Here is a 16,240-nt window from a genome sequence, read left to right as displayed (position 1 = left end):
TCATCTCTTTTCTCTTCTTCTCCTCCTTCTCCTTCATCTTTTTCCAAAGAAGGTTCTTCTTTCGATATAACCAATACTGAGGCAGAAATTGGAGAGACTTTGAAGACGAGTTTAAAAGACACCCGGCTGTTTACTTATCTGTACTGCGAATGTTAGTATTACTTTGGCAGCTCACCTTTTGTATAGGCTTGTTTGAGCCCTTCTTTGTACGTTGTAATAATTTTTTCATATTAATAAAAATTGTTGTTATTTTATTTCGCATGCTCTGTCTCTATGTTTTTACAAATTTGCAAACGCTGCTCAGCACGATAATATAGCATTTGAATCGATGACAACTAAGGCCAAAATGCTTGCTAATAAAAAGAAGTCACCACAACTTTAACAGAATTGCTTGAACTAGCTATGCGTACCTATGAATAACGGTAATTGCCCGAAACAATGCCGAGATTAGAACTGGATGTTCTATGCAGTGTAGGAAGTAATCGTTCGAAGACATATCACCCGCAAAAATGAACAACCCCCTTAGGCTATCGAATAGTGGAGTGCCCCACCATCATTCTAACACTTTTATTGGCCTTAACATTTTACAGTATCTGAGTCGGGGACTCTTCCCATCCGAGCAGTTATAAAACTTATAATTTTTCTTTCTCTTGGTTTCCCCATAGGCTTGAGTTGCAATGCCTTGGTTCTGTCCCCACTTGGTTTCCCCATAGGCTTGAGTCCGAGGACCATGCAATGCCTTGGTTCTGTCAAAAACTTGTAAATTTTTTTTTCTTTTTTGTACTTGGTTTCCCCATAGGCTTGGGTCCGAGAACCATGCAATGCCTTGGTTCTGTCCAAAACTTGTAATTTTTCTTTTTTGTACTTGGTTTCCCCATAGGCTTAGGTCCGAAGACCATGCAAGGCCTTGGTTCTGTCCCTGGGCCCCCATGCAGGACGGGCCTGGGCCGCGAGTTTACTGGGCCCACAAATTAAGAGGTATTTCCGTAGTCTTTGGTCACGCGGTACTTTTTGGCGTCCCAGTGTTCGAGGTGCGCCTTCACGAGACTCCTTTAATCTCATGGTTGCAGATGGCGTGGAAAATCGAGCCGGAGACATTTTGTCTGTAGCGTTCCTTGGGACGCTGTGTGAATTAAATGCCACCACCTTATCTTTTTAAATAAATAGGAGAGAAAGTTGCCTTACTTGCGCGCAAATCCTTCAGTTTCCTCCCTTAGTATATCATGTTTGAGGCTAGGGTTGGGGAAAAGGAACTCTGTCCGCCACGGAGGTGCCGTGTCCTCCTGAGACTCAAAGTAGTGAGGTATGGGCAAAGGAGGCGTAAATTCAAGGGAACATTCCGTTTCGACAGAGGGGAAAAGGTGTTTCCCCCCCTTTTAGTCAAAATCCGAAGCAGGTCCTGTTCATGCCGGAATTTTGGTGTGTCAGAAGAAAGATTCTCCGCCATCAGCGCCTCTGCCTTGTTGCAGGCAAATTTTTGGTGAAGACTCCTCAACTTCCGGCTCCCTGCACCTTTCCTTCAGCGATGTGAGGCTCAAGTTGGGTTCTTTTGCTGCCTGAGTTATGGCCGTGCAAAAGCATTGAGGAGGAATAAGGTCTCGAAGAAGTAGCCAACCTCTTCTCTGTGCTACCTCCTCGGCTTTATCTTCATTTTCTTGTATTTTCCTTTACTTACGTAGTTAGCTTTAATGTAAGCTTGTTTCAGCTTTTCATTGTACACTGTACTGTTCCTTTGTCTTAATAAAAGATGTGTTTATTTCTTTATACATACTTTTCTTCTCTGCAACAACTATTTGGTGCATGAATATTAAATGTAAGCTTGCCCTTAATGATATTCCGGGCAGAAAAATGCCTTAACACAGATTCCTACTGGTTTAAACTCACAAATATTATCAAGTATAAGAAGGGTAATCCTCAATAAATTAAACTCTTGGAACTAACCGGGATAACCGCCGAGTGCTGCGCGATGCATGCTAGACCACTGTCCGAGAGCGATAAACTCTAAATAATTCGTTCGAGAGGGTAGCCGAGTAGCGAGGGACCTTGATTGTGCTTTTGGGTAATATATTGCACCGTATCGCATCAACCCCTTTGGTACTGGGGATCCGAAGGTAGACCGGGGAATCCGTGCAATTAAGGGATTAACCCAACTGTTAACGAGGAGTTCTCTTCGGGTGGATTTTGAGGTTTATGTGCCATAGTTTTTTTTTAAATAGTTGGTTTCCCCATAGGCTTGGGTCCGAGGACCATGCAAGGCCTTAGTTCTGTCTAAAACTAGTTTTCCACATCCAGGTAGTTGGTTTTCCCATAGGCTTGAGTCCGAGGACCATGCAATGCCTTGGTTCTGTCCAAAACCTAGTTTTCCACATCCAGGTAGTTGGTTTTCCCATAGGCTTGAGTCCGAGGACTATGCAATGCCTTGGTTCTGTCCAAAACCTAATTTTCCTCATCCAGTTAGTTGGTTTTCCCATAGGCTTGAGTCCGAGGACTATGCAATGCTTTGGTTCTGTCAAAAACCTAGTTTTCCCCATCCAGGTAGTTGGTTTCCCCAGAGGCTTGAGTCCGTGGACCATGCAATGCCTTGGTTCTGTCCAAAACCTAGTTTTCCACATCCAGGTAGTTGGTTTTCCCATAGGCTTGAGTCCGAGGACTATGCAATGCCTTGATTCTGTCCAAAACCTAGTTTTCTCTTCGTGTGGGATCTTGGCTTTAGGGGAGTTAGCTCCTCAGCCAAGCCCCTAGAGTTTATCCATACGATTAACGCTACCAAGTGCCTAGTTTGCTCTTTACGGGGGACCTTGACTTTAAGGGAGTTAGCTCCTCAGCCAAGCCCCTAGTCAAGAAACGTAGCCCCTAACAGAACTTTATACTAGAACTCTATAACCAACGGTTAGAAATAACAAAGAAACTCTATCGACCCACCTCCTATACCAACACACAAGCCTTTCCCACAGACGGCGCCAATTGTAAGGACACGATTCGTAACGAACCGTAGCGGTGTGGAGTTCGCACGTAAAAAGGCCCAAAATAATATCATTTGTAGAGCGTGGGTTTAGAAGGCTAGGCCTTGGTCACCAGATGGTGGATTTTTCGTGGTATTCGTGCGTGTCTAGGTTATCTTCACCCATGGAGTCTTTCGCCTGGAGGTGGGCTGGGAGGCTCTGGTTTTTGGCCATTTTTCCCAGTCTCTTCTTTAGGTTATTTATTTTTCCTTTTATATTTGCCTGCGTTCATTGTCCTTCGTCCACGTATAGGGTTAACCTTTCCAAGATTGATACTTGTCCCATCAGCCCATACTCAAAGTCGTTGGGGGTGGTTGTAAAAGCCAAAGAATGCGGCTCTGTCAGGTTCAGAGCATTGAATGGCAGTAAGGGCAGTTTTCCCTGGATATTTTAGATCTTTCTTCCAAGTTTCAGTCCTATACCGTTTTTACCCCTCTTTCAGGGGGGACTTTGGGTTTGCCGAGGACTGAACTGCCCTCGGCGGTATCCAAAGGCTATCTTGTCGAGCTTGAGCCATAGCCCTCCTTGGCTTGGGCCTTCGGATTCTCCCCGGCGGTATCCATAGGCTATTTTGTCGAGTTTGGGCCATAGCCCTCCTTGGCTTGGGCCTTTGGATTCTCCCCGGATAGATGGGCTTGGCCCATAAATCGTTTGGGCCCCACAACTCTGCTTAGTGATTGTTAAAGAAAGGAAAGACTTTTCATGCAACAACTTAACAGAAGAATGATAAAAGGGAAAAGCAAAGATTCTTATTCAAGGTCTTCCTCAATTTGGCTGAGGATAGATGATTCTTTGGATTATACGCTTCTCAGCGGTACGGCTCTCTTTCTCTCTCTCTTAGTGGAGCTTCCTTCCTTTTTATAGTAGTTGGGGTTTCATCTTAGTCCTTTAGCCAGACGGCTACGAATCCTTACTAAGATACTTGTCCCATTAGTGTCTTATTGTTGTAGTGGGTTGTAAGCTGTAAAAACACTGTTCAAGAGTCATTCTATCATTAAATGCGGAAGGTTAAGTTGGTACAGTGCATTTAATGCGGGAAGCGATGGGTGCTTTATCAGAAAGTTTTCTCCTTCATTTGCCTGCACACTTCTACTCTCTTCCTCAGTCACCTATCATGTTGGTCCTAGGTTGGGCCCCAACTCCACGGGAGAAGCTCGCTCCTCAAACTCCTCGGACTGAACACTTAACTCGACTTTCAGCATTTGATTGCCTCGTCTGGGTTAGGCCCAATCCGATGAAGAGTAAGGCCCAATTATCTCTTCAAGATGTTCTTATGCGGTTATGCCTCGTACCTTTGCTTCTCGGACTTCTTCCTCCCGCATTCTCATTGTTTTCTTACAAGAATCCAAACAATATAGTGAAAAAGTTAATAGTTTCTATCTCTTTATTTTTCTTTTTCGTTTAATATTCTTTTTCTTTATTGAACTTTTAAAAACAATTATTTGAACTCTTTTTCATATGATACTTTTATTAAGTGATGGTGTTAAATCTTGGACAAGTTGGACTTATCTAATTCCAAATGCGGAAAGAATGCCATTTAGGGGGTAGGTAAAAAAGGTAGTAGGAGTGGGACAGTAGGACTTTATGACTTTTATAGGAGTACTATTAGGCCACTGCCCTGAAAACTTAAAAGCATGCGTACAGACCATTGTTTTGGACCCATGCCAATTTTTGTGCTATGGTTTTTGTGCTCATTACAAAAAAAATGGCACGGGTCCCATAGTTCGTACCCATTGGATGCATATCAAATACCTGCTTCGCACGCAATGAACACCAATAAAATTTATCTACAAATTCATTGAAAGGAAAATTATTCAAACCTTTTGTATATTTTTTTTATGAATTAAAAATATATAATTGTTGAATTTTGTGTTCGTTGTATTCTTAATATGTATATTAAATTTTATTCAAATCAGATATTATTTATTATATGATTAATAAACTTATTTTTTATATACAATTTTAAATCATAAAAACTTGAAATCTTAATATTTATTTGATGACATTGCAATTGATCTTTGATCATCTTGAAAATTTGTAAACATGAATAATATAATAAGAACATGCAATTTAACGGTTAGATTTTCAAAATTCAAACTCAATATAAATATATTTAAGGAGTTTGAAGGGAATTTTATTTTATTTTTATTTTTTTTAGAATTAGGTTTGAAGAAAAACTTTGTTTGATACCTATTAAGAAAATTTGTTTGATATCATTTTTTTATTCCTTGCAACATTGGTGATTTTTTTTTCAATACATAGTTCGGGGGTGAGGGATTTAAATTAGATGACATCAAAAGATAGCTAACCAACTCAGTTATAAGGTTTTTGGTTAACGTGTGCGAAATTGAAGTAAAGTATCTTAGGTGTGTAATGGAGTATATTAAATTCAAACACATAGGTACATTTAATTTAACTGTCTTTGAAAATGGTAACAATGTTTGTACTTTATAGCTCAACACAAACAAATGTTTAAATTTAATTTAAGAACTTATTGTAAGGCGGTGTGTGTCTTATTTTATTTGTTTTGTTTTGTCTTAAATTTATGGTTTTATTTTTACAAAGTGAACATGAGTTCAAATGGCTTACCTTCGACTTATTATAAATATAAATAAATTTGTATTTTTTATTTATTTATAAGATATTTATAAAAAAAAATGTCAAAGTAAACCCTTACTTTTCTAATTTGATCATATTAAAGCTCAAAATAGTAGTTTTCAAAATATAAGTGTGGGAGGAATGAATATTTTCCCAATTAGGTATTGTTCGCTTTGAAAATGGGCACAAAGTTGATGCTACTACCCTCACAAATTTGCTCAATTCCATATCGGGAAAAGACACCTCCCACTTACAACGTATAAGCATTGAGTTTAAGGAAGGGTGTACCAATCATGTGTAGTACATGAGTGGTACACCCCACATGTGAGCTCGCGTTTATATGTTGTAGCCTGTAGGTGGGAGGCGTGTCTCCCCGACGTGAGATTGAGCAAATCCGTGAGGGTGACATCGACCTTGAACATGTTGTAGACTTGACATTTTTCTTAAATTAATTAAAAAGTTAACAAATGACCACTAAAGCCTTTATCTTTTTTGGATTTTTTCCAAAAAAATCTCTTTACCAATTAGAAATTTGAATTTTTTTTGAAAATCACACTACTTTAGTTCAAATTCCCCCTTCTCACTCCTTGAAGGAAGCTTGTTAAAAAAAAAAAAAAAAAAAAACTCTAAATTCTTTGCAACTCACAATATGAAAAGTGGTCATCATCAGTATAAACAACGTAGAGACAAGACAGCGTGGACAAGCCACCCACCAAATTATACAAGGAGATCATTTGAGATGGGGCGAAATTTTTAGTTTATTTGTAATTTTAGCTTATTTTTGCTATTATTCATAGGTCTCATTACAATTTTTGATACTATTCATAGATTTCATTGTACTATTCAACTTATTTTTTAACTTTTTTTTTATACACTTTCAATAAAAAGTTTATAGTTTCAACTAAATAAGCTATTCCCAATCAGATCCTAAGATTATTGGATAAGCTAGAATTGTATGTCAAGATGTTTTCCCTAATGAAAAACAACTACAACCATTCAATTGATCAACAGCTGAAACCGGGGGAAAAAAAATCCACTTTCCATAATATAGACCGAAGAGATACTAAAGAATTGCACTAGGCATAATATTTAAAGAATTAAAAAAAAAAAATCCCGAAAAATATAACTTTAGAGAAAGGGAAAAAAAAGAAAGAAAGAAAAAAAATTCATGTGTATATACATGATAAAAATTAAAAGAGATGAAAAAAAGAAGAAGAGAAGAGGAAAGATATATTTTTTATTTTATTTCTTATAACATTTCACCATCTCTCTTCTATTTCATTTAATAATTTCCCTCTTTCAGTCATTGCCAAAGCCAAACATTCCTTTAGAAGTGCATATTGCATGACCAGATAAGTTTTTTTTATTTTATTTTATTTGATTTGATTTGCACGACCAGATAAGTTAATTCCTGGTCCAAGACGCATCTAAAGCACATTACAAGCTAAAAACACATGAAAATATAATGAATATGTAACATATAAATAATATGACCATAACTTTACTTTGTCATAAAAATTGGTAGGCTCTGCTATTTGATTACCAGACAAGATAAAAGTAAAGATGAGTTTATAAAAGCATAGATTCTCACATGCTAAAAAAATTATTCAACATTCCACCCTCAAAAAAAAAAAACATTCCACTCACACATCTCACAACTTTCTTTTAAGTACTCTGCCAAAAAAAAAAAAATTCTTATAAGTAACTTTTTTATTATTAAAAAAAGTGGTTTCTCAGCTTTGTTATATTAATTTAATTTCAAATTTTCAACCCGTAAAATAGGTTGCAAATGAAAACTCCACGAATTGGTAAAGTGGTGGTTGAAAATTGAGATATTTTAACGGTACGTTTTTCAAACCTATTAAAAGGAAATTCTTTTTTGAGTAAACTATTTTTTATAAGTTTCATTCATTTGAAAATTTGAATAGTCGGTTTTACTATAATAATAATAAAAAAAAAATCTTATTATGGGAGTACTTAAGTTTGTGTTTAGTGAATGATTATAAGTTAATTTTGTGCTTATTTTATGAATTGTTTGCAAGTTTCACATCATTTTTTATTTCAATTTTATTTTTAATAATTTAATTTTCAACTTAGTTAATTTTTAAATTTCATTTCAATCCTTTAACTCTGCTTTTATTCATTTCAGTCCTCTAACTTTTAAGTTTATTCAATTAAGTTTTTTATCGACTGTTATTATATGTTGTGGTTAATTTTTCAATTGTATAATTTTTATTTTTAAAATTTTTAAATTAAAAAAAATTAATTAATGATTGAAAAATATTTTTTAAATTTTGTTTTCAAAAAATTTTAACCAAAAATTAATAAAAATGACTTAATTAAATAAATTTGAAACTTAAAAGATTGAAATGAATAAAAATAAAATTAAATGAGTAAAATAAAATAAAAAGAAAGTTAAAAAATCAAATTTGTATTTTAGTTTTTTTTTTTAATCCATTCCCCAACCGACGCTTAAATATAAATATCAACAAACATTTAATTAAGTCTACCAAACCCCACCGTAGTCATCACCAACTGGACTTTAAGCTGAAAGGCCTTTTCCAGTTTCCAAAAAAAAGCACAGAATTGATTATTTAACTGGACAATCAAAATGTGGTGATTGATGGAAAAGAATAGGGCCATTAGACCATCGCCACGTGGCAGAAAAACCAAAAGTTGTCGAAAACAAGCAAATCTTCAAAGGGCAACATGGTAATTTCGTGAAAGTCCGTACGGATTTTGAAGCACAAATGGAATGGAATATCACTAATATCAGCATGCCCGCGCTTCAGAGAAGTTCTCAGTTTTTCATATATATAGACTATAGTTTCTCTTCTCTGCCACCTTTCTCTCTCTCTCTCTCAATCTTTCATTTCAGTTCTCAGAACCATCACATCACAAATTTTCACAATGTATAAACCCTAGGAGCCATTTCTTTTTCTTTCTGAGCTTATTTTCTCGAGAAACAAACGCCGAAACTCCCGTGTTTTTTTCACGTCTCAAAGACGTGGAAAGAAAGAAAAGAAAACAAAGAATCTGAGGATCGTTTATCGTACAAACTCCGGTTTCAAGGTGAGGAGAGCTAAATATATAATAGCTCTCACTTTTCAACCGCTTTCTCTGAGTAAAAATCTTCTTGAATTTAGTTATTTATTTGTAGAATCTGATGAAGTATTAGACTAATTTACACATGCATTCGATCAGTTTTGAGCTCAGTACTTCACTCTGTACCTTGCTTTGGAGTCGGTGCCATTTAAACTATAAAGCTCTTTTGCTCAATTTTTATTTATTTCTTTATTTAATAATAATAATAATAATAATAATAATAATAATAATAATAATAATATTTTCAAGAAAGAGATTTCGTTGAGTTGTTGATAGTAAATATTCTATATAATTCCTTTACTTAGTTATCAAATATATATGTTCTAAAATTCCTATGTATGTGTGTTCTACAATTCATCTTGACCTAGGTTTGGATAGAGTTATTTGGAGATTTGGATTTGGATTTGGATTTGGATTTCAATTTTTAGTTTAGATTATGTGAATAGAGAATGAAACAACAAATTATTTTCTTGATGAAAATTTTAAAAGGATTTGAATTTTTTTAGTATATGGATTTGAAATGACTAGGTATAACTTGTAAGATGTCATTTGAAATCCATAATATCACAAGGTTTTTTGTTTAAGCAAAATCTCCGAAGCTCACATCATCACGTGTTCTTGAATCTTGAATTTATATCAAACAATTTATAGTAGGAATTGTTCTTTGAAACCCTTGATTTTAAATCCTCAAATCCAAATGTAACCTTAATGGAAAATCGATAATCCTTGCTTGATTAATTATGATTATAAAATTTCATAGCACTTAAATTTTGAATAAGAGCCTTTACTTTTGGAGGTGGTAAAAGATTTAGTACTTGCATTTCGTGTCTTCTACGGGTTTTTATTTTTGGCATGCTGAATAGGGAAGATAGTAAAACTGTAAAAGATGCAAAACTGTTCCTTATATACTACACCTTGAGTTATTACTTAAAATTACTGAAATTTATGATTAGGGATTTATGGTCGTGTAGTTTTCTGTAAAAACAGAATGGGTGCAGGGAGGAAGACACAGACACACTCATTGAAGGAGAATTCTCAATCTCTGATTTCGAAAAATTCTAGTACAACCGCAAGGAATCTAAGGAAGAGCGAACTACGCGGTGTTATCTTTGGTTGTAAGCATCACACGATCAAAGAATGTTTGTCCAAACAATTGTTCGGTTAGTTGACTAGCACCTCATATTTGTTGCACACGTTAAGTTTTGTGTATGTTTAGTAAATTATTTGTGCATACTGTTTGACTAATACTAGAAAAATATGATTCAAATTCTTGAACAGGATTACCAGCTCTACATTTCTCTTATATAAGGAATATTAGTGTTGGTTTGCCACTTTTCTTATTCAATTACAGTGACAGAAGGCTTCATGGTATCTTTGAGGCTGCAAGTCCAGGACAAATGAATATTAATCCATATGCTTGGACTGATGGTTCAGAGTCTACCCCATTTCCTGCACAGGTATTGTATGCCATTATACCACTCTGTCAAGTATATCATAGTCAATGAATGGAGTTCATATATTTTATGTTGTTTGTGCTTTTAAGGTCAAGATTCGAATCCGTAAGCAGTGCCAGCCATTGCTGGAAGATCAGTTCAAACCTATAATTGCCGAAAATTACTATGAACAAAGACTGTTTTGGTTTGAACTTGACCAGGAGCAAACAGACAAGTTGATTTCCTTGTTTTCAGCTTCATCAGTCATTGTGAGTACTTCCCTCCCAAGCAACACACAGAAGTGGAGCAGCCCATTCAAATCTGTCCAAGAAAGTGGAAACATTGGAACACCTTCATTAGAATGCAATGTTCATCCAGGCCAGGCCAGAGTAGAATGGGAATCTTGGGATGCTCCTGGTCTGTGCAGAGTCCCAGCTCTCATTGGTGAGGGGGTAGCTGAAAGGGAAAAAAGGGATTGTGGACCATCATATCCATCACCGAAAAAGTGGAGTGATTTGTTTAGAGCTTCAAACACTCATGCCACTCATACACTAGAACGCGATGCTCGTCCAGACCAGGCTAGTGAAGAATCGGAGTCCTGGGATGCTCCTTGTCTGTGGGCAGTAGAAAATCTCATTGGTAAGGATGAGGAAACAACGGATGAGGTTGCATCAGAAATAGATTACAACGAACAATTACACTTCAACCCAAGTGTTGATTGCTCCTCAAATTTGGCCATGATGAAGGAGATGTCATCAGAGCATAAGTATGCCGAAGACACTGGAATACATTACAACGAACATTTACACTTAAAACCAAGTGTTGATTGCTCCTCAAATTTGGCCATGACAAAGGAGAAGTCATCAGAGCATAAGCATGCCGAAGACACTGGGCTACATGGGATACTTACATTCCAGAAGCATAAGATGTCATCGGATGATACTTACATTCCAGAAGCATCAAGGACTTCAGAAACAAAGTCTTCTGAATTTCAGTCTATTGTAGCCAAGGTAATTAGTAATGTTTATTGTACTTTTATTTATTTATTTAAAATTCTGAATTCCATGTTTATCTAATCTATCTTTTTACATGGTATAATGTCTGTGGTGTATTATTAAAGTTGCTACAAGAAGTCAGTGAGCTGAAGTTATTTCAGTTAAAACAAAGTGAAAAAATCAATTCCTTGGGGCTGTACCTGGTATTTTTCTGATCACAAAGCATAATTTTCAGATTAGGCATTTATAATTAACTGCTTTTCTAATGTGTCTGTCTTTAATCTGTTAAATATCCTGCAAGTTATGATATCCTGTTTACTTATCAAAAAAAAAAAGAAGTAACGATATCCTGTTAACTATCCATTGAATTGTTATAAAAAAAATTAACAATTTCTTTCTTTAAAATTTTTCTTGTTTTCTTTCTGAGGAACCAAACAGAGCAAACATAACATTCAGAACATAATTATTTACTTAGATCAATCTCCCTTGCAACGATCCTGAATACATGCTTAATTAAATTGGAAATTTAGGGTGAATTAAAAGATCGATGCGGACTTGTTACTGTAGAGGAATTTAAGTCATGTGATGAACCTCCTTCAGAACTTGATGAGAAAGTACTTATTGTGGGAGGTTATGATGGCTCTATGTGGTTATCAGCTGTGGATTCTTATTCTCCTTCTTATGATCTGATGGAATCCCTTAGTCCAATGAATTTTGCACGATCAAGCGCTGCAGCAGCAAAGCTAAATGGTGAAGTCTACTTGCTTGGTGGTGTATATGGTGACTGTTGGAATGATACAGGTAATAGCGAGGACTTTTTCTTTTAGACTTATCATTTTGTGCAACTAGTTGCCTTGTTCACAAATCAATGACAGTGTGGTTCTTATGTGAAGTTGAATCATACAACCCAATAAGCAATCAGTGGGTCAGTCGTCCTCCATTGAATCAAAAGAAGGGGGGCTTAGCAGGAGTTTCTTTGAATGAGAAGATTTTTGCAATTGGTGGTGGAATTGGCGTTGAATTTTTCTCTGAGGTGCATGTTTTTTATCCAGACGAAGGAAGGTGGATTCCCACTCAGTCAATGCTAAAAAAGGTACCTCTTAATAGGGTTTCAAGTGTTTACTGTTTAGTGTTGATTCACATTAGGTTTGCTTGCACCAAATAGTGGCATGATAATACATTCTAAAAGAAAATTACATTTTGATAATAATTTTTTAAGTGAGAACTAATCAAGGATGTCACATGATCCACAATTGTAATTCTAAAATGTTTTTATGTATATGGAAAGATCTGTAGTTACCTTTAAAAGGAAATGCTGAATTTTGCCAAAAGATGAATAATTCTTCATGTGAGACCTCTCACTGTTAACTTGCATTAGTATGCGAACAAACAATGTGAAGTTAACGTGATGGGGCCATGGAAGATTGGTCTGCCATTACTTTGCAAATAGGCTTATTCAAGAATTATTTTGTGGGGTTCACGTGTGAAGTCCAATAGAAGTAAAAGTTGTATGCTTTTCAAGGTCTAGGTATGGGTCTTTTAGGGTTAAAACAGTTTTTAATTTGGGTTTTTATTTCATCAATTATGGTCAATTTTGTGTCCAGGGGCAAATCTGTAATTTATGCAATTTCATGTAATTTAAAGGTATTTTGGTAATTGAGTTGATCTAGAATTTTCTAGGAGATTCTAAGTATCTTAGTTTTTATTTATTTTTATAGTCTAAGTTAGTTTTTTATTAAGTTTTTACTTTACTAGGCAAACTAGTCATAAGACTACTAGGACAAGAAAGAGTCCTTATCTTATATATATATGTGCTCAAAGTATTCCAAGAGGAAAATAGAGTTGATTAATAAAATTATTAAGTGTTTTGACTTTTGTGTATTGAGGCATGTTGGCCTTTTTGACTTATTAGTGTGTTCTTTTCTCCCTTTCTCTTTTTGTGATTTCTTCTTCTCTCTTTTTTATGTGGTACTGCTGTACAACAACCCCTAAACACTACAAAAACCCTTTTTTTAAAAAAACAAAAAAAATTCTTACAAACTCCCCAATTTGTCCAACCCCTACACCAACGTCCAACCCTATCTATCATTTGCATTCAAATTATTATGAGATAGAAGAATATGTTTTTAAGATATTCTGTATGGTCCATCCAACTAAGAATCCTTTTTTACCCTTGTCAGAGATATTTGACTGCTGCGGCAGAAATCAATGGTGCGATCTATGTTGCTGGAGGATATGATGGAAAGGATTACTTGAAGTAAGATGTCATTTTAGTTTCAATATTTGTTTCTTAATGGTCCGTTTGGATTGAGGGAGAGTAGAATTGGCCTAAAATTAGTCTATTTTCAACCAACTCTACTTTACTCCCCTCCACTCTCTCCTTCCCCTCTCAATCCAAACGGGCCCTAAATCTTTACTTATTTGGTGGATGAGTAATTCTCTGCCACTTATCCAAATTAAAAAAAGAAAAAGAAAAAAGGATGAGTTCATCCACACTTACTGCATAATAAATGCTGTGGGCATATACTTGAAATCAATCTACTGTGCTATACTTGAGTTGTGAAGAATAGTTGAAATATAAATATCCCCGAAGACATAAAAAAAAAAAAAAAAGACATAATTCTTGTTTGGGCCTTTTCATTTACATGTGATCTTGATATTAGAAAAGCCAAGATCAGCTGCAACACTGCCTTGGCAGCTTGGAATTTCTTCCAGAATAGTTGTAAATTGGAGGCTATGTTATTTTCATTTAATAATAATTGCTCTTTTTTTAAATTGTTTTATTTTCCTTTGAGGGGGTATTGTTGATATGGTCTCAATTTCTCTAGTTGTAGAATGTTTTATTCTTGGATCTTGCTCTTTTGAATCCTGGACTAATAAGTTTTCAGTGTAATGCAGGGGAACCTTACACTATTGTTTTTTTGAGCACTAATTTGATACATGATTGTTTGGATTTTGTATTTGTTTGTACAGATCTGCTCAAATATATTTAAATTCTAGAGCAATATATATACCAATTAATTTGTGATGGCTGATAGCCCTATAAGAATTAAGAACAAGATGTGCTACCCCTTCTACCTCAGCACATTATTCTTTTATTAGCTATCCCTACATAAAATAGGCATGACATTTTTTTAGAGGAGGTTGAGTAGTCATATTGTCCTGTTATGACATGGAAAAACTCCGTTTCATTAGCATCTCCACCATACGAACCAACTGGTAAGGATGGTTATATTTAAGAATCTCACATAGATTGGGTTTGTGCTTGGTTTTGAGTATATGTACTTGTTGGGCTTCTCTACTTACTAGCTTAAGCTTTTGGGTTGGATGCTCGAACATGGTGTTAGAGCTTAGATACACCTATCGGGATCCTCTCCATTTCACAATTAAGATTTTATTTTAATTGATACAGCATTGTGATACGCCTATAGATTTATAATATTGATCTCACCATGATATTGTAAATGAAGCGGAATTGGATATACTTTTAAATTTATATTATTTGATCTTGCTATAATATGATTTGGATGGTTCCCTAATTTAAACTTGATGGGAATAATATGCAACCTCTTTACCATAAATTATGTCAAAGTTATTTACAGATGTGGAGCGAACTTAGGAAATTCCTCCTAATTGCTTGTTTTTAACTTCTCTACTATCTCAGCTCAGTGGAAAGATTTGATCCCCGGGAGCAAACTTGGACTAGACTTAAGAATATGTCCGAAAGGAGAGGAAGTCATTCATTGTCTATGCTGAATGAGAAACTGTAAGTTGACCCCTCTCATTTTATAACTTACACGTCTTTGTTCCATTTTTTATTTTTAATTATTATATTAATTGTTTGAGAACTTTTAAATGACTATATAAAATGAAGCTTAACTAGAAAAGGGTTCACTAAAAAAAGTGTCATATGTTTTGCTGAAACTTAAAATTTTGCTGAAAGTACTGTAAATAAAGGTAAAAGTTAGCTGAAATAGTACAGTGAGACCTATGAATAGTCCAAAAAGTGTAGTGGAGTCCATAAATAGTACAAAAAATAAGTTAAATAGTAAAATAAGCTGACTTTTTAATTTGGAGCTACACGCACACTTAGTATGTATAGACGTCATTTACTATGGAAGGTTTTTTTTTTTTTTTTTTTTTGTGTGCAGATATGCTATTGGTGGCTATGATGGAGCTAATGAACTTTCATCTGTTGAGGTCTTAGACCCTCGTGTTGGTTTTTGGATGAAGGGGAAGCCCATGAAAGAAACCAGGAAGTATGCCGGTGCTGTTGAAATTGGAGATTCAATTTATGTCATGGGGGGAGTGAATGAAGAGTTGAAAATATTGCACACGGTATGCAAAATGCATCCATCCCCATAGGCTTAATCTTTTAAATTTGTTCATAGATATATTGACTTCTTTAGCATCGTTCTTTCTTTTTTAAAATCTTTTTCTGATATGATAATAGGTGGAGTGTTACAAGGAGGGTAATGGGTGGCAGTTGACAAAACTTAGAGGCGTTGGGAAAAGATGCTCCTTCTCTGCTGTTCTGTTATGAGGTTATGGACTGAAAAGAGTTTCTTTTTCTAGCAAATTTAATGTGTGTCAATGGTGTTCATAGTTCACACTTTAGAGTAGTGGTCTATAAGTAGTTCTTACCCAAAAAAAAAGTCTCGTGCGATTTCGTGTTCTTAAATCCAATTTTACCCGTAAGAAGAGGAAAGAGGCCAGAAATATTAATGATGGGCCTTTTATTTCGGCCGAAAATTTGGTGAGTTTCTTTCGGTCGAAGCAGTGTTACGTGGGCAACTATCTTCAGATTTAGGATCTAGTGTATTATATTTGGAGTGTAGGTGTTGGGCTTAAGATAAGCTTTTTCTTGGATTTGATTGCACCTTTATATCTGATGTGGACTGTTTTTATCAGATTGTGCATCCGGTCCAATCCCATGCTAGCGCTATTCCGCATTCTGGGCTTTGTTTATGGCTTTCGTTAATGCCGCTTTTAAAATTTCAACCTCAGCATTTAAAAACGTGTCCAGAAAAATTGCAGAAATTGATATGGTAAGAGGTAAATGAGTGTAAAGGAAAAAGGAAAAGGATGGTAGATATGATTTTAGAGC

The 16,240-nt window shown here is 35.4% G+C and overlaps 1 protein-coding gene across 4 annotated transcripts; it reads left to right on the top strand.

Moving 5' to 3' along the window:
- Window positions 1–8,294: 8,294 nt before the first annotated feature.
- Window positions 8,295–16,134, top strand: LOC115955193. Of its 4 annotated transcripts, none has more exons than XR_004084065.1 (11): window positions 8,295–8,672; window positions 9,677–9,865; window positions 9,984–10,162; window positions 10,249–11,148; window positions 11,259–11,336; window positions 11,664–11,934; window positions 12,027–12,226; window positions 13,314–13,390; window positions 14,798–14,899; window positions 15,341–15,471; window positions 15,587–15,678. XR_004084065.1 is itself a non-coding variant. In XM_031073255.1 (11 exons), the coding sequence occupies exons 2-11, from the start codon at window positions 9,694–9,696 to the stop codon at window positions 15,674–15,676; spliced, it is 2,256 nt and encodes a 751-aa protein (XP_030929115.1). In that variant the 5' UTR covers window positions 8,302–8,672; window positions 9,677–9,693; the 3' UTR covers window positions 15,677–16,133. The 4 variants fall into 4 exon arrangements, 3 of the variants coding, with proteins under 3 accessions (XP_030929115.1, XP_030929116.1, XP_030929117.1); XM_031073255.1 differs by having other exon boundaries at window positions 8,302–8,672; window positions 15,285–15,471; window positions 15,587–16,133; XM_031073256.1 differs by having other exon boundaries at window positions 8,303–8,672; window positions 9,693–9,865; window positions 15,285–15,471; window positions 15,587–16,133.
- The last annotated feature ends 106 nt before the right edge of the window (window positions 16,135–16,240 follow it).

Source organism: Quercus lobata, chromosome 8 (genome assembly GCF_001633185.2).
Source record: "Quercus lobata isolate SW786 chromosome 8, ValleyOak3.0 Primary Assembly, whole genome shotgun sequence".
NCBI lineage: Eukaryota > Viridiplantae > Streptophyta > Magnoliopsida > Fagales > Fagaceae > Quercus > Quercus lobata.
Note: the sequence above shows the minus strand (reverse complement) of the source record. Positions and strands in the feature narration are given on the sequence as shown.